At 45.0% G+C, this 25,567-nt stretch overlaps 1 protein-coding gene across 1 annotated transcript; it reads left to right on the top strand.

Moving 5' to 3' along the window:
- Nucleotides 1–259: 259 nt before the first annotated feature.
- Nucleotides 260–24,897, top strand: LOC124776761 (piggyBac transposable element-derived protein 4-like). The gene is made up of 2 exons (XM_047251901.1): nucleotides 260–1,565; nucleotides 24,701–24,897. The coding sequence occupies exons 1-2, from the start codon at nucleotides 260–262 to the stop codon at nucleotides 24,895–24,897; spliced, it is 1,503 nt and encodes a 500-aa protein (XP_047107857.1).
- The last annotated feature ends 670 nt before the right edge of the window (nucleotides 24,898–25,567 follow it).

The following is a 25,567-nucleotide window of genomic DNA, read 5'->3' as shown; positions in this document are numbered from 1 at the left end:
CAGCTACGGTATGAACCCATGTATACATTCATATGCACAATCTTCCGTTATTTATATACAATTTATTTTGGTGGTATATTATTTGTACCACCGTGCATGTAGCAGTATTCTATTGCATTTCGTTTCCTAGTATAAAATTCGAAATCCTCCGCTACAAAGTTTAGTTTTTAATTGTGTTGTGACTTATTTTAGCTCTTTCTCCATTTTGTTTTGCTTACGTATTCTTTACTTGGATTCAGGCTGTTGTTTGAAAATGAAAATGTCAAGAAGAGGCTTACGAGATGAAGAAATCGAACGATTATTGTGTGAAATTCCATCAGACGAGGATTCCACTGTTGACACCACAGATGACGAATCTGATTATGAAGCAAGCATTGTTGCGGAGGCTATTGTGTCGTCTGAAGGCGAAGTTTCAGAGAGCGAGGAAGAAAGTGAGTCCACTCCGCCAAAACGCGCTGCTGACACAGCGCCAACTTGGGGACAACAATTCAATGCTACCTCAGGAATGCAGTTCGACAGTGAATCAGGACCAAGTGCTTTTATTAGGGACATTGATGATCCAGAACCTATCGATATATTCGAAAAAATATTTCCAAAAGAGCTAGTTCAGCTAATCGTTTTCCAAACAAATTTATATGCGACGCAATCTGGCAAGTCTTTCACTCCAACAACTGACAATGAAATACGAACTTTCCTGGGAATCAACATTTTGATGGGTATAAAGCGTATGCCAGCATACAGAGACTACTGGTCTAGTGCCCCAGAACTTCATGATCGTTATATTGCATCTCTGATGGCAGTAAATCGGTTTGGATGGTTACTGAGGAACATTCATCTGAATGATAACACATTGCATCCAGAAAAAGGACACCCAGGTTATGACAAACTGTACAAGCTGCGACCAGTGATCAAGATACTATCTGAATCTTTTTCCAAGTGTTACCAACCCAGCAAACACCTAGCAATTGATGAGTCAATGATCAAATTCAAAGGCCGCAACAGTATGAAACAATACATGAGAGATAAACCCATAAAGCGTGGTTACAAAGTGTGGATGCTGTGTGACAAGACCTCTTACAACTTGAAATTTGATATTTACACCGGAAAAGTAGGTGACACAGTGCAAACAGGCCTTGGGGAGCATGTAGTGCTGAGTTTGTCCTCTGAACTCGTAAATAAAGGCCATTATCTTTATTTCGACAACTATTTCAATAGCTATAACTTGTTGGCTGGTTTACAGCAGAGAAACATATATGCCTGTGGGACAGTTCAACCAACAAGGAAACATTTACCCAAATTAAAAACAGACAAAGAATTAAGCAGAGGTGAATTTGACTGGAGGGTCAGCAACTGTGGCATCCTCTACTTGAAGTGGAAAGATAAGAGAGCTGTTCATCTCCTTTCAAATTTTCACAGTCCTGAAGTTACTACAGTGACTCGCCGTGAAAGAGATGGTTCACGCATAGAGCTACCTTGTCCTCAAGCAGTGATGGATTACAATGCACACATGAACAATGTCGACAAGTTCGACCAACTGAAAAAATCATATGAAATAAGCCGGAGAAGTAAAAAGTGGTGGCACCGAATATTCTTTCACCTGCTTGATGTCAGTATCGTCAACAGCTATATAATTTGGAAGGAACTAGGCGATAGAGAAAAAATGACTGCCAAAGTCTTCAGGATGAGTATCCTGCAAAGCTTAGTAACCCAGAAAACACCATTGAGGCCATCTAGACTTCATGAGAGTCAAGTCCACGTAAAGAAAAACAAGCCATATGTTTCCTCACGCCAGCGTCTCGACAATTCATCCCACCAGCCAGAGCGTACTACCGCCAGACGTTGTGCGAAATGCAGTACAAAAAAGAAGCAAGTGCGCACTTTCTGGATGTGCGCTGAATGCAAAGTGCCTTTGTGCCTTAGCAAAACAAAAAGGTGCTTTCAAGATTTTCACAAAAAGGAATAAGAAACATATTTTATTTGTAAGGTTTGTAATTTGATTTTGTATTGTAAATGACCAATTGCCAGAAATAAAATTATTTTACATTAATTATACTAATTATTACTGCTTAGAGTAGAATTTAAAGGTGAGTTACAAGCACAAACCAAGATATCTCAAAAACTTTAGGTACGGCCCTAAGTGGCATGGTGGTATATTATATATACCACCATCTAAAACCAAAATCAATACAATAAAAAATTTTAATTCATGTTTTCCTTTATTAGCAACCCCACCAGACATAGAAAATGCATGTTTTATTAAAAAATTAATTAAACATAAAATCTGTGCATCAAAGAGTTAATGATGTTTTGTGTGTGTGTGTGTGTGTGTGTGTGTGTGTGTGTGTATGTGTGTGTGTGTGTGTGTGTGTGCGCCTGTGTCTGTGTGTGTTCTATATGTCCCACGATTATTTACAAATTTGCTATAATCTTGTAATGAGGGACTCTTCTAATGCAGCTGGATAGTGACGTCAGATTGTGTAGGCCATCTTTTTTCTTCTTCTTCTTTCGTCATGGTCTATGCCATACTACTGTTGTATGTTCTACGCATCCAGGCTTTGGTCTTAAGAAACTAATAATGCAAGGTCAAGTTCCTTATAGTGAAACATAGACTTGATGTTTAGCAAGAGATTACTTATTTTAAATCGCACTGAACTAATTATTAAACATTAAGCTACTGAAATATCATTGTATTTGCTTCAATAATCCACAGTAGTAATTCTCAAACATTCTGATGTATATGTATGTCATTGGCTGGCGATCTAGAAGTGAAAAGTTGCCCAAGAACAGTAACAAATTGCCACAAAACAATAACAAATAGCTTTGTTAAAAATTAACCATGTCATGCTAGTGTTTTTGTTTAAATAATACTGTGTAGTAATTGATAAATATTAAAAGTCTCAGTTTTATGTGTGTCTTTGGATGACCATCTTGAAAAGCAAGTATTTGTAATACTGGGGAAAGATTGTAACAACTAGTGCCGAAATTTTAATAGATTGTCCCAAAACTGTAAATATAAATGGATGCTAGTCATAAGTTGCAGAAATATCCAGTCAACAGCCATAATATCATTAAATTACTGTAATTCACCTGATAGGATAACACTACCATTTTTCACGCATCCACTGTACTGTCGAAGTGTCTGACATCATTGTTAGGTCATAAATTATTGTAACTGAGGTAATTCAACCAGTGGGTTAACAGCCCTTTAAATTTTCTAATACACTGTAACGTCATTTTTGGCTCACATATGTGAAAGTAAAATGGTCCACCCAGTTCGACTAGAAATGTGAGGAAGAGGGACAGGGTCTTGAAGATGGTCATTTTCGGTCATAAATTACGGTAATAAAGCTAACGCTAAAGTACCTGGTTATAAATTGGAATTACATAAATAAATATGAGAGCATAAGTGATCGGTTTGTTTACATTAGACTAAAATGGTCTGGTGCCCGTTATGGTTACACAAAGGCCACAGCCAAGTGAGCGATTTGTTTACAAATAGCTGAATGTGTACCCTGGCCATTTCGTTTACGTAAGGACCTTCAGCACGTAGCATTTTGTTTACATAATGGCAAGGTCAAGTATGCAGTTTGCTTACCTAAGAAGAACAGTCGGCCCATTGATTTAGAACCTGCACTGATCCACTACACGAGTCTGTTGAATAGAGGCCAGAGAACACATTTCGGCACTGAAACAGGATTCTCCGCTACTATCGATATTTCGGTGTGCTCTCCAGTCCTCACAAACACTTTTAATGGTAAGTGGTCAATGACTTGCAGCTTAGTGATCATTTTCCGATCTGGATACACCTGCCAGTCAGAGAAGTGTGCCAAAGAAAGCCATCGCAACTGGCTCTCACTACGGCAATCTGTATGCTGTACAATCAGCTTGCTGGGGCCAAAAAAGGTGACAGCGTCAAGGATTTTGTGCTGAAAAGATTCATCAGGCCGCTTCGGCATCCATTTCACTGTCTTTGGACCAGCTACAAAGGCCACCTTTTCCGTCGTGGATCAACGAATTCCACTCTGCAACCAAGGGCAGGCAGGCAGCTCTGTGTAGGTCAAATGCACGTCAGCTGCAGAGAACTTTGAAGCCTTATGTATAGCAGGTGAAAAAATCATCAAATTATTAGAGACAGCAAGAAGAAATCAGGGCAACAGTTCCTGAACGCCATGAACCGTCACACTAGAAGTACCATCAGGTGCATTTCTGGGAGATGTGGTAAGTTCCCCCTGGTTGATGTAATGCGGAACGGAAGCCTCCAAACCAAATTGCGAGACATTATCCAAACAATCGCGGGATATTTCGCCAGGGTTACCATCACTATCAGACAGGACCCAGCTTTCCCACGTTGCAGACTGGCCGCTGAGAGGGGCGGCTGAGACTTCATTTGTGCAAATAATGATGAAGACAGCTGTTATCTGCAGCTGGTGGTATATCACCTGATCGTAATAGGGCTCAATACAGCTTATTAAGGCATGTCATAGGCCAAAGCAAAGAAATTCTCCTCGGCATTATTAACTTAATTTTACAGTCAAGAAACTTTTAATTTCACTCTAAATACTTGGGAAGGACATTAGGTTCCCGAGTGGTTATAATAATACAGCCATTAGTTACTGCGTGTGAAAGCCCTGGGAGCAGATGGTATAACACCGTCTTGTCTGGATCTTAGATCCTTGCGCTTTCAGTGTTGGTTCGTGAGATACCGCTTCGTCTTTGACAACCTCGGTCTCCTGGAAGCAGTTACACTACAGGAAGTCCCACGCAGGTATTAGTTAATAGTTATATTTTTTTGACATCAAGAATACTTTCGAAACTCTTTGGAGGCATAATATTCTTGGGCGGCTACATGAATAGGCCTTTAAAGGATGTTTTCCCGTTTTTATTTGGCCCTTCCTTTTCACACGTCATTTTAAATATCAAGTTGATGACGTCCTCTCTGATTGCTTTGAACAAGAGAATACTGTCCCTCAAGCTAGCGTTTTAAGTGTGACTGTCTTTACCATAGCTATTAATGATATTAAGTTAACAGTCAAAGACTTGTGCGCTGTTCATCGTTTGTGGACGGCTTTCCTATGTTTTGCTCTTTCTTCTTTCTAGCAACAACAACTCGTCAGTCGCAGCTAATTATTAGAAGGTTGGAGGAACGGTTCGGGAAGAAAGGTTTTACTTCCTCAAACGAGAAGTCTCTGTGTTTGTTTCTGAACAGTTTACGTTCTGCTTTTACCTTTCATAAGTTGAGGATGAACGACCCTTTTCTCAGTTTTAAGGAAATGTTGGGGTTTCTGGGACTCATATTTCACTTTAAGCTTAACTTGTTACCACATCCTAATAATCGTAAAGCACAGTATCTTAGGCTGGTCACCAGGGTCTTTAACACCTGTCCCATGCCAAGCTTCTGCACTGAGGCCAGAGCAACTAATTTGTTTTAGGCAGCAACTACTCATGGTGCGACAAGCCTATAAGGCATTATCTATGCCACTGATTCCTGCATACCTTACCGCTTCTCGTCCACCAGTGGAAAGACCTTTCAGTAATCGACTGGAGGCAAGGAAAACTGAGTGATTCACGTGAAGGACTGCCTTTTAGAGACAGATGTGAGAGATTTCAGAATTGTAGACCAACGCTGAGCCAGATCACCACCTACCCTCATAAGGGGGACCACAATTACGTTAGATATAACATTTTTAAGGAAGAGTGCCTTTCAGATTTAATCTTTAAATATTTGTTTTCTAACGTTTTAGGTAGGCATCATGGTTTCAAAATTGTTTATACTGATGGCTCAAAGCAAGGAGAATCCCTTGGCTGGTCAGTAGTACACCCGAACTGCATCTTCAGGATTCGCCCTCCTAAGGAATACATTGTGTTTGCTGTAGAACTATATTTAACCTAGGAGCAGACGTGGCGTCTTCAGAGAAAGAAGTTTCTCGTCATATCTGATTCACTGAATGTTCTGTTCACGTTGCAGTATCTGTACCCCGTGGAGAAAATGACACAAAATATATCTGAGATCCTTCTACTCCTTCAACGAGAATGAAAACATGTACCTTTTGCTGGGTACCAGGGCACATGGGATTTTTAAAAGGAGCAAGCAGACCAAGGAGCGAAGGAGGCCTCCAGAGAACATGACGTGAAATGATGTGCCGTACACGTACAGGCTCTCATTTGCTGGTCTGTCGGAGATCTATACAACTGTGGGAGAAGGAATGGCTAGCTGTAAGAGTAAGCTATGGTCAGTGAAACCCACTATCCAGTCAAGGTGTACTTCACATAAGTCTCTCTCGAGGGATGAAGTCACCCTAATCCGTCTCTGAATAAGACATTGTCTCCTAACCCATGACTTCCTACTCAGGAGAGAGAACAACTCCTCACCTAATCTGTCAATCTGTGCCACCTGTGACGTACGTCATATTTTAACTAAATGTATTTTATACTGTAACTAGTGAACTGGCAATGTTTCACAATTGCTAAATATGTATGGAAATTGGATAGACGTCCTGATCTCCCTCTCTCCCCACCATCTCTGTCCATCAGCTCCTCCTCGCTCTCTTTCCATCTCCTCATCCCATGTCTCTCTCTACCTCCTCCTCCCTCGTCCCTCTGTCCATCTTCTCCTTCACTCTCTCTGTCCCCTCCCGCCGCAGGTTCGAGTCCTCCCCCGAGCATGGGTCTGTGTATTGTTCTTAGCATATGTTAGTTTTAGTTTAAATAGTATCTAGGGACCGATGACCTCGGCAGTTTGGTCCCTTAGGAATTTTCACACACACACACACACACACACACACACACACACACACACACACTGTGTCCATTCGTCCCCCCCTCCTCCTCTGTAAATGGGTAAATCAGTTGAGATCATCGGTATACAGGATATGAGAGATCTCTCCCGCTGCCGCATCTATGGGGAATCTATGGGGATTTCGCGAAGTTTAAATCTGCTAACTGGTAGGATTACAAAGTTCACCACGATACAGACTCCACAGGAGTATTCTCGTCACAAGGCAGCCGCTAAATGAGCGCACGCGTCTTCACGCCAATTTTTGGTATAAGTAAACGTAGCGGTGCGAACTAGCAATCTCCAGTGCGAAATTCTCACCTGAAGGTGGCTGAATGGTTTTCAGCCGAAATATCGGGAGAAAAAGTTGACGTTAAACGGCTGCAATCCCGAAACTTCATTGAATACTCTTTACAGAGAGAAAATTTCAAGAATCACAACAACTGTGATCACAATACAGCAAAGGTGCTGAACGTAGGTGTCTTTTGATAACTTTGTGGCTGTGTCACGCGATATGAAGATACTATTGAAAGAAGAAGTAATTCGTTGCAATACGGATGGTGAGCCAAATTTGGCAATCCAAAGAAGCAGCATGTTGATGGGGACAGGCTCCCGCGACGCTTCATCTGCAAGCCCTCCCACGACCTTTTTCAAGAGATTTCGGAAATAACCTCCTGTGGCGACTGGCTCCTTACGAGCACAATCTGTTAGCACCACAACGTGTTAATCCCAGAAATCACTCTACATTGCCTTGCTCGATGGTGGATGGATCTTCGCCATTTATAGTGGTGTTATGATTAGGTGGCTGGACTGACATGAATTGATCTGACACAGCTGCAACATGTCCGCTCCTTCGTCGATCTGGCAGGCTTTTTGAATGGAAGAAGTTTCGGAACCCTCCGGACGGTGACATTTGTCTTTTTTAAAATACCTTCTAGAATACTGAAAACTGTTTTGTGACTGATAATCCATTTTGTCGCAGTCACTTGGATTGCGATACGCCAGTGTAGCTGACTGCCAAGCGGAACATCTAGGTTTAATTCCCGGTACTGCCATGGAGATTTTGTCTTTTCGCGAGAACTGGAACTGCGTCAACTCTACCTCGTGATGCCGATTGAGGAGCTACCGGAATGAGAAGTAGCAGATCTAAGGTCTTCAAAGCCGACAACGGGCGGGACAGCGGTGTGCTGACCCTGCTCATCTGAATAACTGCATCCACATGACACCTTTTGGCAAAGCATGACATCGCGGTCGGTCGGCCCCGACTAGTCCACCTGTGGCTAGAGCGGTGAAGCCAGGAAGTCCTTCAGTAAGGCCTCACTTCTTTTGACATTTACGGTTCTTCACAGAGAGATGATCTGCCAGTTCGTTCTTCATGTTTGAGACTCGTTTTATAATACTGGAAGCATTCGCTGCACCTCACCAACGTGTGTATTGTTTCTTCGCGCTTTTAGAAAAACATCAGAGATTGTTGCAGTGTTGTTCTCCTTGAAATGAGGTAGACCAGTTACCGAACAAACTCCATTTCACACTGTATTTTAGTCAACTGTCCTGATTCCGAAATTTTTTTGGAGAGATTTGCCAGTTTCAGCTATGTTCAGAAACTCTCGTTCTGCTGCACAGTAACAAGTCATAACGATGCAGAAATATGAATTATAAATCATATTTGTACATGGTTATGACTTCTTCCAGTGCAGGAGAATGGGAGATTCTGAGGATTACTATGTCTAGTCGAAACCGATAATTGTTTTCAAACAAGTATGCGAACAAGACGTTTAAATAAACACTGTGTACCTCGTATTCAAATTATCGTTTCATGTCAAATTCTATTTTGTTGAGGATATATAGCAGTGTTCTACGGTACTATGATATCGGAACGCCTGTTTTGTGAATAAGTACGATGCAATGTTCCTTCAGACATGCAAGTATGTCCGAAAGAACAGCCACAGCGACGACTACAGACGTTATGAAATAAAGTAAATGAATTCGCAGTTGCGAATACGGACAACCATCAGCTGCATAAAGGAATGACGACAATGAAATTTGGGGACTGGGACTCGAAACCGGATTCCTTGCCTTACGTGAGTGGTCGTCTTAACCGCTTCGGCTATCTGTGCACGACCTATAACCATATCTTATCTTCCATATGTCGTCGTTCCTGCGCCACAACCTCTACCCACTATGCACACATGCCCGAAGGAACACTCCATCGTATTTCTAAACAACACAAGCACTTCAGTATTGCGTTTATCCGCCGATAACCGGCCGCGAATTTGAGTCGAAACGTTCTTCCCCTACAGCGGAATCCCATAACGAGTACGAATGCATGTTGTGACGCACGAACGGCGACATACCGAGGTTTACGTCCGGCACTGAGTTGCGCACAGATAGCGAAAGCGGTTCAAACGACCGCTCGCGTAAAGCGGGAAATCCAGGGTCTAGCCCTGAATACATTTCATGTAATTCTACAGTACTGTGGCAGGACTATTTGAATGGTGTGCAGGACTACAGACATGTATTTCTTCGACGTGATAATTATAACGTTATGATACCCGTCGGACAATTGTTTTTATTTTTCTATTACAGTTGAATAGCATATTTAAATAACTAAATAGAGGAAAGATTTTCTCGTCTAATGTCTTTTACTGGTCTCTCACCTTTCTTAAGGCCATTTTTATCTACGTAAAACTGATATAACGGATAACGGTAACGCGATACAACTGGGGAGCCTGCGGTCTCCTGTGGAAACTGTCCATGAGAGCACACCAGAGCTGGCTGCCTGCCTCTGTGGCTGGTCGTAAAGGCGAGCACCTGCCAAGGCAGGCAGCAGCGCAACGAAAACTGGGTTAACGGCAGCGATAATGGCCACGGCTGCTAATAGTCTAGTCGACGCCGCGCCAGATTACGCCTGATTTCCCGCGAACGAGCGGCCGCGCCTCGTTTGGCGACGACGTTGTCCAGCGGACAAGCTATGGTTTGTGGGCGAAGGTGACTGCTATCAAGCAGGCCCCGTACTCTAGCCTAGAGATGATAAGAACTGAAAACTACAAGAACAACAGAGGCTCGGAAAAGAATCGTAACAGCCTGAGAAATGCAAGTTGGAATATAAATGCAGACGTGCCAACCCTGGTGGTTGCATTTTACCACCTGTTAAATGTCGGCAAAACGTCGCAAATGGCAGTCGTGGTGCGAACAGTGTTTTGTGTACCTGTGAGTGCAAAATGAGTGCATATGTCAGACATAAGTGACTTCGAACGTAGGCGAATTGCTGGTGCTTATTTGGTGGGTGCTTCTGTAACCAAGTAGCCGAATTGTTTGGCGTTTGAAGAGGCACAGTATCGAATATTTATACCACTTGCAGGGAAAGCGGAAAAAGATCACCCTCTGAGTCGCAAAGCGGAAGAAAGTGTGTGTTGAGTAATATTGGTCCACTGTGGTTGTCGGAGACTGTAATGAAAAATAAGGGGACGACAACTGTAAAGCCGGCCAGAGCGGTCGAGCGGTTCTAGGCGTTACAGTCTGGAGCTGCGCGACCGCTACGGTCGCAGGTTCGAATCCTGCCTCGGTATGGATGAGTGTGATGTCCTTACGTTAGTTAGGTTTAAGTAGTTCTAAGTTCTAGGGGACTGATGATCTCATAAGTTAAGTCCCACAGTGCTCAGAGCCATTTGAACCATCTGACAACTGTAAAAGTCACTGCAAATTTTAATTTCGCATGCGCGAAGCCCTTCAGTACCAAAACAACAAGAATGGAGCTCCACAAGCAGGGAATTGCAGCGTAAGCAGGAATTCGAAAACCACTCGTCAGTGTTTCAAATGCCTTAGGAGGAAACGTGGTGCCAAAGCCACAAAATCTGGACTATCGATCCATGGATTTGATTGGATGAGTCTTGTTTCACACTATCTGCAACTTCTGACCGAGTTTATGTCCGAAGAGTGAATCATGGCGTGAGGTTCGGTGATGACTACTGCAGCCATATCTTGATATTCCATGCATGCCATGGTTAATCTGCGTTACTACCAAGGATTAGGTGAGTATTTCGGTTGCTCATGCCTATCCCACGGTGCAATGATTGTTTCCAATACTGATGCTGTTTTCCAAGACGACAGGACACCTGTTCACACTGTTCCCATCGTCGAGGATTGGTGTTCTGAGTAAGAGGGTTTATTGCTACATCTGCTCTGGTCGCCGCAGTAACCACGTCTCAATATCATTGAGCCTCTGTGGTCTACATTGCAAAGAAGAATATGTGATCGTTGTCCGCCTCCATCATCGTTACCCAAACTTGCCACTATTTGCAGGAAGCGTGGAACAGAATTTCCTTCCAAACCACACAGAACTTGTATTTGTCCTCTCCGAGATGAGTGGAAACTGTTTTAATGAAGCCAAGAGTTTCCCTACACCGTTTTAGGCATAGTAATGTATTGTGTTTGCGCTGTTTCCATGTCCACACCCTGTACGTCTTGCGTTTTAGCAGCCGTTGCTGGCTCCTCAAATGAATAAGATTGTTTATGTTACTGCCGAACTTACTTACAGTGCTCTATTCATCTTCAACACATCATAACATCTCTGCAACTTGTCTTTTCCTTTGTAACTGTGACACTATTACAAACACTGTCATGCGTATTCCAAAATGTTTCCATGTTGCAGCTAACATCTTACAATTAATTCACTGCAGGATATTACGACTGGACATGTGCCATTGCCGGCCGGAGTGGTCGAGCGGTTCTGGGTGCTTCAGTCTGGAACCGTGCGACCGCTACGGTCCCAGGTTCGAATCCTGCCTCGGGCGTGGATGTGTGTAATGTCCTTAGGTTAGGTAGGTTTAAGTAGTTCTAAGTTATTCGGGACTGATGACCTCAGATGTTAAGTCCCATACCGCTCAGAGTCATTTGAACCATTTGAAGCATGTGTCATTCATCCTCAGGCGAGCCATGGAAGACTGACGAAGACTTCCCCGTTCTGTGTATTCCTGACCTCTGTTTGTATCATGGTGATAGACTGGCCAAGCTAACTGGCAGGCATGGCCGTTATTGGTTGAATCCTGAAATTCGGCTGTCCTTAGGGTTGTCGTACATCGTGGCCATCGGCGTACTCTGTCGCCTTCGTCTGGAGGAAATCTTGGGGATGATGGAGTTGCATGTACAATCCAGATGGCGCCGGCTATCAAGATTCATCATATTTTCCGCCATCCAAATTTCTTCGGATTCCTTAACAATGTAGCCCCTCTGCAATACTGAAGTCTTTGGATTCAATTGTCGGATTGTCCACAAATTTCCATGGATAACGAAACGAAAGGTAACACAGTCGTTATAAAGAACCTACGACAGTAAATTCTATACATTTTTGGGTGATAAATAAAAGAAGAAGAAAACATAGATTAACATTGGCTGTTCAAATGGCTCTGAGCACTATGGGACTTAACATCTGAGGTCATCAGTCCCCTAGAACTTAGAACTACTTAAACCGAACTAACCTAAGGACATCACACACATCCATGCCCGAGGCAGGATTCGAACCTGCAACCGTAGCGGTCGCGCGGTTCCAGACTGAAGTGCCTAGAACCGCTCGGCCACTCCGGCCGGCAGATTAACATTCATTGTCTTTGAAATGGGTAGTATTTTTGACTTTTATGCATTTTTAAACATGCGCGTACAATGAAGAAGGTGGAAAGAGTTACACCGTAAACGCTACCAAACTGATACTCCACTATTTAAGTGTCTGAGTAATCTGAATTTGGAAATCTGTTGGGAGGACTTATGGGATCAAACTACTGAGGTCATCGGTCCCTAAGTTTACACACTAGATTATAAACTAGGACGACACACCCATGCCCGAGGGAGGACTCGAACCTCCGAGGGGGGGGGGGGGGGGGCGCCCGGGCCGTGACAAGACGCCTCAGACAGCGCCGCTCGCCGCTACCCTGCGCAGCGAGAAATTTGATTACTGTTTCATTCTTGTGCGAGTCTATTTTCAGTACAGAATGAAGCCATTCCTGCAGGTGAACAGTCTTGTGAGTACTTGGCTACTGCGTGTGTCGAACGTTACCGGAGTTCTTCGGTGGAGATCGCAACACAGTACACCTCGCAGGGCCGTTTAAGTCCAAAGCGACACAAGCCGGCCCCTGGGGCACTAACATGAGGGGTCACCAGGGGCGCAACAACTGCAACATTTCTGTGCAGGGCGTATCGCAATTAGTAGCGGCCACTTTGGACGCCAAGCTGAGATGGGCACCGAAGTTCAAGATATGTATACAACGTGTGTCGTAATTAGTGGCAAAAACCTACTGGAGTGTCAGGAAGAATGGGAAGGGGGAGAACGCCAAACGATAAGTCGATTGTGTGGGAAACTTTTCCGAATAGGCCCTTACACGCTGAGGACATGAACGTGCGGCTTATTACCATCTTTCCGACTTTAAAACGAGCTGTAGCCTTGGCGTGAGGAACAAGGGAACACGATATCGACGACTGCACAGATTGTTGGCTGCAGTACATATGCAGAACGAGTAGAGGCCAGACACATTGAGAAAAGCAGTGTGGCAAGAAGAGCAGTCACGAGTCCCCCGAGAATGGCTACACAATGGGAAGATGGTGGGCCTGAAGGTGGCGTGACGTAACACCAAAATAGATTTCAAATAAAATAAGACTTATAAATACAGTTGAAGGTGTGATCCCTGCTAAATAAAGAGTGGGTAGTAGGATTGTTCCACAGGTTCTAACGAATAGAGAGACAGCCGAATTTCTCCAGAGGTTGTAGACAGTGTGCCTCCACGAAACGGTGGGACGTTGTGTGGATTTGTGTGGTGTCCAACAATGAGCTTCGTTTGTATTTGTAGCAGCGAAAGTGTCAGTAGACGATCTGATATGAGGTCGCAGGGAGCAGCTTTTCTCACCGTACTCCACAAGCGCGTAACGATGTGTGGTGGAGGGTGCTTATGGTACGACTAACAGATCGACCCCTTCCCTGTTCCACTCGCGAATGGCGCATGGGAAGAATGATTGTCGGTAAGCCTCTGTCACGATCATTTCGCGGGATGTAGTGGGGAGAAGGTAATATGTTGTCAAACTATGCCCGGAAAGTAATCTACATGAGGTATACTGCTTGTCTTGAGTTTGTTGATCGTCTCCGTAACGCTCTCGCGTCGACTAAACGATCCCGAGCCGAAACACATCGCCCTTCGTTGGACCGTCTCCATCTCTACTATCAGTCCTACCGCGCAGTAGTTCCAAATTGATGACCAATACTCAACAATCGGACTAACAAGTGCGTTGAAAGAAGCTTCTTTCGCAGATAAGTTACATTTCTTTTAAATTCTTCTTATGAATCTCAGTCTGGCATCTGCTTTTCCTACTATTTTTTTATGTGGTTTTCCTGTTGAGGTTGCTCCGGATAGATAGATCTGTTCCTAGATACAGGGTGTCCGAAAAGTCTTTCCATGATTACATAAATTGATAACTCCGGCTAGAAGTAAGATACAAATATGAAACTGGTGTCTAATTGTTTACAAACTATCAAAATTTTTTTCACACATCAGTAAACTTCCACATGCGCACCCTTGGTAGCACGTAGCACATCTAGGCGATATTCAATTTCCGTCCACACATTAGCCAACATCACTGGAGGGATCAATTCAACGATTGTGGTTATCCTTTGCCGCAGGGTTTCAAGATCTGGTACACGTGTTTGGTAAGTCTAATGGAGTTATGTCAGGAGAGCGTGGAGGCCATACCGTTGTCCCATCACGACCCATCCATCGCCCAGGAAAGGTCATATCGAGATAGGTACGGACGTCCAAACCCCAATGAGGCGGTGCACCGTCTTGCTGAAACAAGACATCGGGGTGCTACTGAAGCAGCTGAGGAACAGCATACAGTTGCAACATGTACAGATACACTGCAGATGTGATGGTAGCCTCAGCGAAGAAGAATGGCCCGATAATTCGATCGTGCAATAGCGCGCACCAAACATTCACTTTTGGACTGTCTCTGGTGCACTCCATGACCTCGCCAGGGGGTTGTGAACCCCAAATGCGCACATTTTGGCGATTCACTACTCCACTTACAAAAAAGGTCGCTTCGTCGGAAAAGGCAATTCGTCTGAGATAACCATCATCGTCCTCAATACGTGATAGCATTTCTACCGCAAAGTCATATCGACGTGTACTGTCATTGGGCAACAAGACCTGAGCGATTTGCACTTTGTATGCACGAAAAAACAAAGGTTTGTGTAAAATGTCATGGAGAGAGAGCTTTTTGGCATCTGTAATTCACGTGAGGCCCTGCGCACCGATTTCTTCGGACTTCGCAGAAAAGACTGCCTTACTGCTTCCACCCTGTCTGCTGAGGTTCTTGGTCGACCAGACCTCGGAAGGTCAACAACCGATCCTGTGTTCTGGAACTTCTCATACCAGGCTTTAATGCTCTTGACATAAGGTGGATTCCTTCCAAATGTTGTCTGGAAGTGTCTCTGCACTGTGGTTATTGATCGTGTCTCATGGTACCACAGGACACGCTGTGCCTTCTCCTGATTGGTTAACATGGCTTCTTGGGCACTGCACCTCATCCACTACTTACGTACTGCGAACCTAAAACAGAAAAAAACTTTGATAGTTGTAAACAATTCGACACAAGTTTCATATTAGTATCTTACTTCTAGCTTGAGTTATCAATTTATGTAATAAAGAAAGTCTTTTCGGACACCCTGTATTTTATGGTGGATACTGTTTCCAGCAATTTCTCATCAGTAGTGTAGTTGTGCGTCAGTGGATTTCTTTTCCTAAGTATGCGCAGTACGTCACATTTATCTATGGTCGGGGTCAACTGTCAAAGCTGCACCATTGATCAGTGCTCTATAGATTATGCATTGTTATTTTCTTATAGACAACCGTTTCATTTGCGCGCAGTCTTAAAGTGCTTCTGACTCTTTCTGCTAGATCATTTATATACAGGGTGTTTGTAATTAAGGTTAAACTTTCAAACCTCTGCAACGGAATATTATCGGAGAAGGAGGAAAACGTATGGAAGAAGAAAAGTAAATAGTTACAAAATGTAGCAATCGATGGCGCTGTAAGCATCATAATTTAATAGTGGTCAGCTACAAAAGAGAAATGAACCATACAACAATGCCTAAGGTATATGTTTGACGTTAAATAAACTGCACTACTCACCGTGCATGGGTGTACAGGTGTGATAGTGTTAATTACGTAGGCCCATCCACCACGGCTAGGTCATATCACATCGGATGGGATAAATCGGTTTTTAATTGTGCTGAGGCTAAGCGCCGCCTAAAAAGCATCAGTCACTTCGGTTTTTAATTGTCCTGAGGCCAAAAACCGCATAAACAGCATAAATCAAAATTAAATCGGATTATTAATTTCCGTGTGACTGTCGCAAAGCATGTTCAATATGTTATCCCCCACTTTCTGCAACAACTTGAAACCGAGAGACAGAATTTTCCAAAACTGATGGAAGTGTTTCCGGGGTCATGTTCAGAATGTGTTGCGCAATGCGTGGCTTCAATGCAGCTAAGTTTGCCATCGGAACACTTAACACAACATCTTTCAGGTAACCCCACAGCGAGAAAAATGGATCAAATGGCTCTGAGCACTATGGGACTCAACTGCTGTGGTCATCAGTCCCCTAGAACTTAGAACTACTTAAACCTAACTAACCTAAGGACATCACATACATCCATGCCCGAGACCACAGCGAGAAGCCGCACGGATTAAGATCAGGTGATCGGCACAGGCAGGCTGTAGGGAAATGGCGGCTATTAATTCTCGCATTTTCGAAATGGCGCTTCAGCAGCTGCTTAACTGTATTTGCAATGTGCAGAAGAGCGCCATCTTGCATAAATATGATCCCACCCACACATTCACGCTGTTGGAGAACTGGAATGACGTGGTTACACAAAAGACACTCAGAGCGCTTAACAGTGACGGTATTGGTAACAGGACTGAAAGTACCTGTCTCTTCGAAAAAATATGGCCTCACGATAAATGATGCCGTAAACCCGCACCATACAGTGACCTTTTCAGGATGAAGTGGTACTGGTAGATTTGCGTGTGGATTTTCCGTTGCCCATATTCGACAATTATGTGTATTGACATATCTTGTCACATGGAAGTGGGCTTCGTCTGTCTACAAAATCTTCCACGGCCAGTCATTGTCCACTTCCATACGAGCAAGAAATTCTAAAGCAGAGGTCTCTCTTGCTGGCAGGTCAACAGGAAGGAACTCGTGCACAGGGGTAATTTAGAATGGATAGCAAAGAAGGACGTTTCGTAGAATTTTACACACCGTACTCACGGGCAATTCTCCGTGCACTACACGTTTGCACACGACTACTCGTTTCCTCCAGCGTTGCTGTGGCCACTGCTTATACTGACATCGAATCACTTCGTTTCCTCCCTCTACCAGGTTTCCCACCAAAAGAACCCGTCTTTTTCGAATTTCCGAATCATTTTTTTAAACACTTCAGCGTCAGGAACTTCTGCAGAGAGACTTGTGCACAGTCATCATTCTTGAATACAGCTTTACAAGCAGAGCTCGATCCTGCATTGAGACAGCCATGGCGAACGTCACAGACGCGAAACGGGGAAAAGCCGTGTACCTGGCGTGTTTATACCAACTTAAATGTTTCTTGCGCATGACAGGTGTTTTCATTACGTAGTCTGACACATAGAGCGCCATCTATTGATCAATTTTCACACTATTTTTTTTTCTTCTGCCATACGTTCTCCCCTTTCTCCGATAATATTCCGCTGCAATTTGACGTCACTCTGACCAGTAACGTTATCTCTACAGAGTTTTGAAAGCTTAACTTTAATTTTAGTCACCCTGTACATTGTAAACAGCAACGGTCCTATCACACTTCCTGGGGGTACTTGCGAAATTACTGCAAGTTCGTTGTCGTTTTGTTACTACGTGGAATCTTCGTAAACATCGGTACTTTTGCGTGGTTAAGCGATTTTAGAGACAAAACTATGATAACGTAACAGGGTAGCCATCAGCCATAGCCCCTCCTAAGCGTTAAGAAAGAAATAGAACATCAACTGAATAATTAATTCAATGGGAAACATTAATTTCATTTAAATTAATTGGGACATTTTATGAACGTAATTGATATGCCAACGGCTTGGAATATTACTCAATCCTCTTTGGCTGAACATACTGGTCTCACGAATTTATCTCTTTACAGCAATTCTGAGGAAACATATGAGGGAAGCATAAAATCACAATTTCTAAAAATGGGAAATGCTCTTAAACAATGGTAAATGAGCGAACAGGAGACAGGAGGTCAATTTTCAGGAATCAGGTTTACTCATTGAAAGAACACATCAAAGTGCTGGGGTATTCAGCTAACACTGTAACCTGGCGCCTGAACATTAAAGCATTAAGATAACACAATAAGATAAAGCACTTTCTGCTGTAACTTCGGTGAGGGGGCGAGAGAATAAAGTACGGAAAACATTCACTCATACATTCCCACGACAGAACAAATCAAGACATAGTTTACTGCGAGCCTGTAAAGAGGTCTTACCTGTTTAGTACATTTTCAAAAGTAATATCCAAGCATAATAAATCGCGCCCGGTAATCCAGAGCTGACCGCTCCGCGTGGCAAGTTACCAAACACACTTACATGTACTTATACGTTTCAAATAAAATAGGAACATCAAGAATACCGGAAAGCTGACTAAAACCATGACAAAGTTAAATGACTGCGAGCCACACTGAGAGAACAAGTCTTACAAAAATGAACATTGAGAACAGTTTTGCGGAACACGTAGCTCTCCAACGAACAAGGCAGCTATAAAAAATTCGCAATTAACACTCAAATCTGAAAGTTCAGATTATCTACTGGCAGAATTGAAATTTAAACCGAATCAAGAAGCCTGATTACAAACAACTCGCAGCACACATGATTCGTTGCGTAACGTACTTGAAACTCAAACACAAGTATGGACCAGACACAGTGTTGAATGGTACTTAAGTAAATAAATTAGTGAAATCAAAGAGAAGTAGAAATTAGAATATAAATGAAAAACTTGGTTTAGTTTAGAGAGCTACATACTGGCAAACTGCGGGCAGAACAGCAGAACAGAAGAGGCAATGACCGTGAAGTCAGCAAGTTCCACATAAACGGACGCTGTCGATTCAGCCCTCGGGGCATCACCCAACCGGCTCACATGTTTATCAGTTGTCACATGTGAGCAAAGGCCCTCGCCTACATTCCAAGAGCCAATGACCGACGTTAAGAAGATTCTTCGAGAAGCTTTTCAACTTGACAGAAGAGGCAATGACCGGCTCACGTGTTTCTCAGTTGTCACATCTGATAAAAGGCCCTCGCCTACATTCCAAGAGCCAATGACTGACGTTAAGAAGATTCTTCGAGAAGCTTTTCAACATGACAGAAGAGGCAATGACTGTGAAGTCGTTCACCTCCAGTAAACTGAAGTGAATAAATACGCGAGACGCAGTGGGCCCGACAGACGAAGAAGGTTGAAGAGAAGAGTAGCAGTAGCTTTCAGTCAATTTCGGTGCTAAAGACCGTCATGCAAGAAGAGACTACATCATGCACAGACGCACCAAGTCCGCCGCTGAAATGGAATAGCAAGCAGCAGCCACGGCGCCAGAAGGCAGAAGTTAAAAGGTATTTGAAGTCCGATTTTTACGTACCCGGGTGACTCGTGAGGACGGGAAGGAGACGGCCTGACGTCGGCAGTCACCTGTGAGCTGGGATGAAGATTTGACAGCCAAACACTGGCAAGCGGGAGTCCGTTGTTCGAGTCCGGGACACTGGCCTTCCCCCGCCGCGCCGCTCTGCTGGCCGACGCCCAACACACGTGGCCGCTTAGAGAAGAAAAACACTGGGACGCCACATCCAAGGTATCACCATCCGATGCACGACTTCGCTCGCAATAATTAAACGGGCCACCTCCCGCTGTGCGTCTCCAGTCAGCTGGGCGAGAAGGCGACACGAGATACACACTGCCACGTGTAATCAGACGCCGCCGCTGCCGCAGCACAAGGCTTCGCAAACGACACAGCTGCCGCTCTCAGAGCCAGAACATCGAGTAAGGAAACAGTTGTACAAATCTTCAATAAAATTTATCTTACGTAAAAATGCTGTTTCATTCTACCTCATACCCGAGCAAACGAAGAACCCACCCTGCCCACATGTTGTTAAGAGAGAAAAATTAATTAATTTAGTATTTCCACCCTGACATAATGCTTGAGAATGCTCATCCTGACAATTGACTAGCATCAAAAGAGAAAACTCAGTTACATTTAGTATCAGAACTGTTACAACAGAAGTCATACAGAAAAATACGGAAAATCAGAAAAATGAAAGCACACACTTATGTAGATTCAATCACACCACAGCACATGATATTTTGAGTTAATGGTTCACCCCTACTGGTGACTATTGCACCCCAGTGTCAGCAAGGAAAAAGGGATTTTTTGTTCACTAGTAAAGTCTTAAACAAACATATTCAACTCCAGAATCTAAAAACCAACTGAAAAATAAATACTTCACTTCAGCTAACCTGATGGAACTTTATTTTTAACTATTTAGAAACTACAAAATGCGCTTAAAGTCATATTCTAACTCAGCAGATGGCTTACGCATCCCTATGACCATAATCACTGGCGACCAAACGAAGAACGCAATTCTGAACAAAGCTCCCGGCTACTCCTGACTACAAACGGAACTGACAATAGGGGCCGATTTCGCCATCACCCAACAACACACCACCCCCATGCCTGAAGGGTAGACCTATCTTTTCAGGTAAGATGGACTCTAGACTGGTCATCCTTTGCTCAGAGCACAGGACAAACAATTTTTCTTCTGCTCCAAGCAGACAACACTCCAAGCAACTACTACTGCCCAACAAACCCCGAAATATACAAAAAAATACTCATTCGTTCACTTGCAGACACATATACGGTAAAATATACAATGAACACTATAGGCGGATGTTCGAATTCAGGTTTGAACGTAAAATATGGAGGATAATAAACTGAATATCTTGCATTAACAGACACAGTTTGTTTGTATTCGTGTCATGCAGGCATAAAATTTGTCTGGTATCTACCGCTCAGTCCTCCTGTGGTTGCTAGAACTAAACTGCAAGCCCCAGATGTGCAAAACTGTGTGACCCAAGGTCACAGGAGGCAACAGGCGTATGGACAGGCTCTACTGAGACGTTGCATTACCTTTACATCTTTAGATTTAATGTTAATAATGGCGAAGGGAGCTGTCTTATATTACAACAATGCTAATTATATAAATACTGAAGGGAAGCTGAATGGCTGTAAGTCCGTGGCAAGAAAAATCCTGTTTTTCGCCAAGATTACCATTAGGTATATTCCAGCAGAATAGTGCCAGACCACACACTGCAGCCGGCGATGTGGCCGAGCGGTTCTAGGTGCTTCAGTATAGAACTGCGCGACCGCAACGGTCGCAGAATCCTGCCTCGGGCATGGATGTGTGTGATGTCCTTGGGTTAGTTAGGTTTAAGTAGTCCTAAGTTCTAGGGGACTGATGACCTCAGATGTTAAGTCCCATAGTGCTCAGAGCCATTTGAACCAAGCCCACACTGCAGTTCACACTACGATTCTTGACTAGGCTGCCTGGTCCCCTGATCTGTCACCCGCACAGCATTCCTGGAATCCCATCACTTTCTTATTAACTTCCAGCCGGCAGTCTTCAAGAAGTGACACACCATTTGTTTCAGTCATGGCAAGAAATTCCTGAGTGAGGCACCCCAAAACATCACTTCTGGATGTTAGGGCGTATGGTGGGTGACAGTGGCGTTGGTACCCCACCACTGTCTGCGGAGCCTCGAGACACGTCTGCGCTGGTCATCGGCGCTCAGTTCGAAGGAAGTTAAATTGGTGAAGACAGTTCTGCTCCAGTCGATGAGATGCAGTACTTGAGATGTGTCTGGAGAGAGTGCTGGGATGGCAACCGCACTGTCGCCCGCTATAAGGCGTGACAATCAGGAGTGATGGTGCCATTCCTATTTCATAGCTGTATCCCATTTGTAGTTATAGGTGGCACTTTATAACTCAGTGGTACCTCGACGATCCGGGACTTATAGTTCAACAAGATAATGCCCGACCACATGGCAAGAGTTTCTGTGGTGTCACCGCCAGACAGACCGACCACCGCCACATGGCAGGTCTAGAGAGACTTCCTAGCAATCGCCCCAGTTGTACAACCGACTTTGCTAGCGATGGTTCACTGACAAAATACTCTCTCATTTGCCGAGACGATAGTTAGCATAGCCTTCAGCTACGTCATTTGCTACGACCTAGCAAGGCGCCATTACCAGTTAATATTGATACTCAATCATGCACCGTCAAGAGCGACGTTCACCATTAATGGATTAGAGTTAAGTATTCCACCAGCTACGTCTGTTTTTTCTAAAGTCTAATTTCCTTGTCCTGTTCCAGACCTCACGCCAGCCTGCGTGAGCTAAAACGCGTGCCTTTCGGCTTCCTCTAGTAACACGGTGTTGGCTCTCCTGCCAACCCACAACATTGGCGACGAGGCAACACTGCGTTCTTAACTATTCTGCCCTGATTTACTTGTGTCATGGCTTCGCCATCATCCCCAGATGTACTGTCCGAATTTTATCACTTACAGAATCAGCAGACGCAGGCCTTACTGGATGCCCTTGGACAGCTCGACCAGGGTCAACGTGCAATGCAAAACGATGCAGCAGCCGCCGCTCCAGCGCAAACGCAGCCACAACACGCAGTTGCACCAACTTTTCGTCCTTTTGATGCTGCACTGGAAAGCTGGACGGAGTGGTCACGCCAATTTGGATTCCATCTCGCCACCTACAGAATTGAAGGTAACGAGCGGCAGCCGTTTTTGTTGTCCTCGGTCGGCGTACAAACGTACCATGTGATAGTCAAATTATTTCCCCGACGCGACGTAGCAACTCTGTCCTACGACGAAATTTTGTCTGCATTAGATGCATATTTCAGAGACTCAGTCAATGTAGTTATGACGCGTTATTGCTCTTTCTGTCCTCGTATCGCTCGCAGCCCCGTGATGGTCGCTCGCCGGCTGAGTTGCTCTACGATCGCTCTCATCGAACCTTGATGTCTTTGCTACATCCACCGCATCAGGTTCCTGTGCAGCGGTAGACACCTGCTTTTGCCCCAGGCGACGTTGTCTACTACCGCCACTATCGAGGTTCACAGCGTTCGCTCGAAGGGCGTATTCTTCGCTGCCTCGGCCGTGCTATGTATCTGGTTTTGGGGGCCTCTCGTAAGGTGCGTGGGCATCTCAATCAGCTGCGCCTCTGTCGTCGCACGGGATCTGCCGCTCCCCGTCTGCTTTCAGCGACGGTGCCGTCCGGTCAGCGCCCTGGGGACCCATCTACTGGCTCGCCTCGGCCCCAGGTGTTACCGACGCTGCCTTCGATTTTGCCCCATGGCGACGCGCCGCTGCCGCCGCCGCCTGTTCTCCCGCCGGCGACGCCCGCAGTGGACGCGTCGCTGCAACCGCCGGGCGCCTCCCTGGGTCACGCGCCGCCGATCACTTCCCGTGACCAGTTGTCCTCCGACATGGAACTCTTGCCCGCTCCGGACCATGTGTCGTCTTCGCCCGTCGGGTGCCCCGGCCCGATGGAGGTCGACCCTTCGGCCCCTCCTGTGTCTCTGCGGGCGCATACACCGCACGTTGGCGTGTACCCTGGAGCAGGTTTTCCGGCGTTTCCTAGCTCCCCGCGGTTGGAATGGCAGGGTGCGGGTGGCACAGCCCCGCCTGTTGTTAGGCTCCCCACCTCGTCGCATACGTCAACATGGGGTCCTCCCCACGGCGGGCGGAAGCCTTATGCCACAAACGTACGCCGATTTGCGGGGGAGGAATGTGGTGTCACCGCCAGACACCACACTTGCTAGGTGGTAGCCTTTAAATCGGCCGTGGTCCGTTAGTATACGTTGGACCCGCGTGTCGCCACTATCAGTGATTGCAGACCGAGCGCCGCCACATGGCAGGTCTAGAGAGACTTCCTAGCAATCGCCCCAGTTGTACAACCGACTTTGCTAGCGATGTACAACCGGCTTCCTCTAGTAACACGGTGTTAGCTCTCCTGCCAACCACAACAGTTTCACTTTTTGTCTTCGCGCTTATCAAACCTTCAAAATATCTGGAGCATTATAGGCAGGGCCCTCAAGCCATCCCGGGATATTTACAATGTAACTCGCCAGCTGTACAGAATTCAGCAGGACACCCCTCAGGAAAACAACCAACAACTCTGTCAATCAACGCCAAGATGAATAACTGCTTACATAAGAGACAGAGGTGAAACAACGCGTTATTGGCTTTCTCAGGTTGTGAAATTCGTTCTCTTGAATAAATCACGCAATTACTCTGGAATTGCAATCATTTGTTTTTCTGCACATGTACATCCCATGTGCCTATTTCCGTCCCATTAGGTGAATTCCTTCTTGCTGCGTGATTATTTTTTATGTTAGAGTGTATTTGTGCCTGTGGGGTCACGCCTTCTTATGATATGGACATTAGTTTCGATTGGAATGAAAGTTTAATCGCGTAATGTCCTTCACGAGCCGGAAATCACCATATTGTTTGAGAAATTTACAGCTGGTGCTTCGTGATGTAACACTTTCCATTTTCACCAGTGTGGAATATACATGTCGCCTACCTTGTGGCTGCAGCCAACAGCTGCATCAAGAGTAACACCTGTCCATTATTGTGTGCAAGACGTGTAACTGAAGATCCTCGACGCAGTTAAAGAGATAAGACCTTTTCACTCGTCACTTTCTCTGTAGGAGTAGTAGAAATTATGTATGAAGTAGCCGCGATTCGTCAAGCTCGTGACAGCCCTATTGAACTGCTTGGACAGCTTCATAGGTCAGTGATGCATCCCTGGTTTCCTCGCGAGCCTGCCGTGGAATAATTTGCACGGAGCAGCGCGCGGCGGGTGCGAACGGCGCGCGCCCGGCGTCGGCGTTGGCATCGGCCTCGTCGTCGGCGTCGGCGGCGTCTACGTGCCGCTTCCTCGGCGCCATTGTTATTCAGAGCGGCGCCTGCGGCCGGCAGACAGCCCATCCAGCGGCCGGCTTCTTGTCGACTTGCTAATGCCGCTTCCGGAACATGACGCGAATAGCCGTCCTGCCGCTCGCCGCAGCCGCGGCCCGCCGGCGCCATCTTGTCTCACACCCGCCACCTACCTGCCGCTTCTCGAATTAATTTTGAGAACCCTTCTTGAAATGGCGAACATCTCCTCGCGAATGCAGATTTTCTGCGCCGGATTACCTGTAGACTTCACGTAGTAGTGTCAGTTCTAGGGGTAATATCTTGTCTCCTTCAAATAAGTATGCAACGCAAATGATACACGCAGGAAATGAACGACTGTCACAGTTAAAACACACAAACTTCGAAAACTGAATATAATATCATTCAGTATGCAATGTTACACATTGTGCCAATTAGTTTGGTAATCTGAAATCTTCTTATACCGAGTGGTTGTAATTAAAACGCTGCTATTCACAGATAACCAGTGTGGGCTACAATTATCTTCTGGAAACGAAAGTCGGAAGATATTCTACTGCGTTAATGTTGAACCGATTTATTCTGGGAAAGAAATTAATTCCAGGGTGGGCCACCAGGTGGATATACAGGGATCTTCAGCGTCTCTAACGCTCATATTGAACAAATTTTATAAGCAGAAGTTGATAATAGCTGCCTTTTCACTTATCTGATCTTTTCTGACCATCCCCTTTTCCTAATCCATTACATATGAATTCAC

Source organism: Schistocerca piceifrons, chromosome 1 (genome assembly GCF_021461385.2).
Source record: "Schistocerca piceifrons isolate TAMUIC-IGC-003096 chromosome 1, iqSchPice1.1, whole genome shotgun sequence".
NCBI classification, from domain to species: domain Eukaryota; kingdom Metazoa; phylum Arthropoda; class Insecta; order Orthoptera; family Acrididae; genus Schistocerca; species Schistocerca piceifrons.
The sequence above is the reverse complement of the archived record's forward strand: the minus strand, read 5'-3'. Positions and strand labels throughout refer to the sequence as shown.

Coding starts and splice junctions, on each gene's coding strand:
- LOC124776761 (XM_047251901.1), top strand. CDS start 260: ATGTCAAGAAGAGGCTTACGAGATGAAGAAATCGAACGATTATTGTGT. Junction 1,566..24,700: donor ATATGAAATAAGCCGGAGAA/GTAAAAAGTGGT, acceptor TTTCCTCGCGAG/CCTGCCGTGGAATAATTTGC.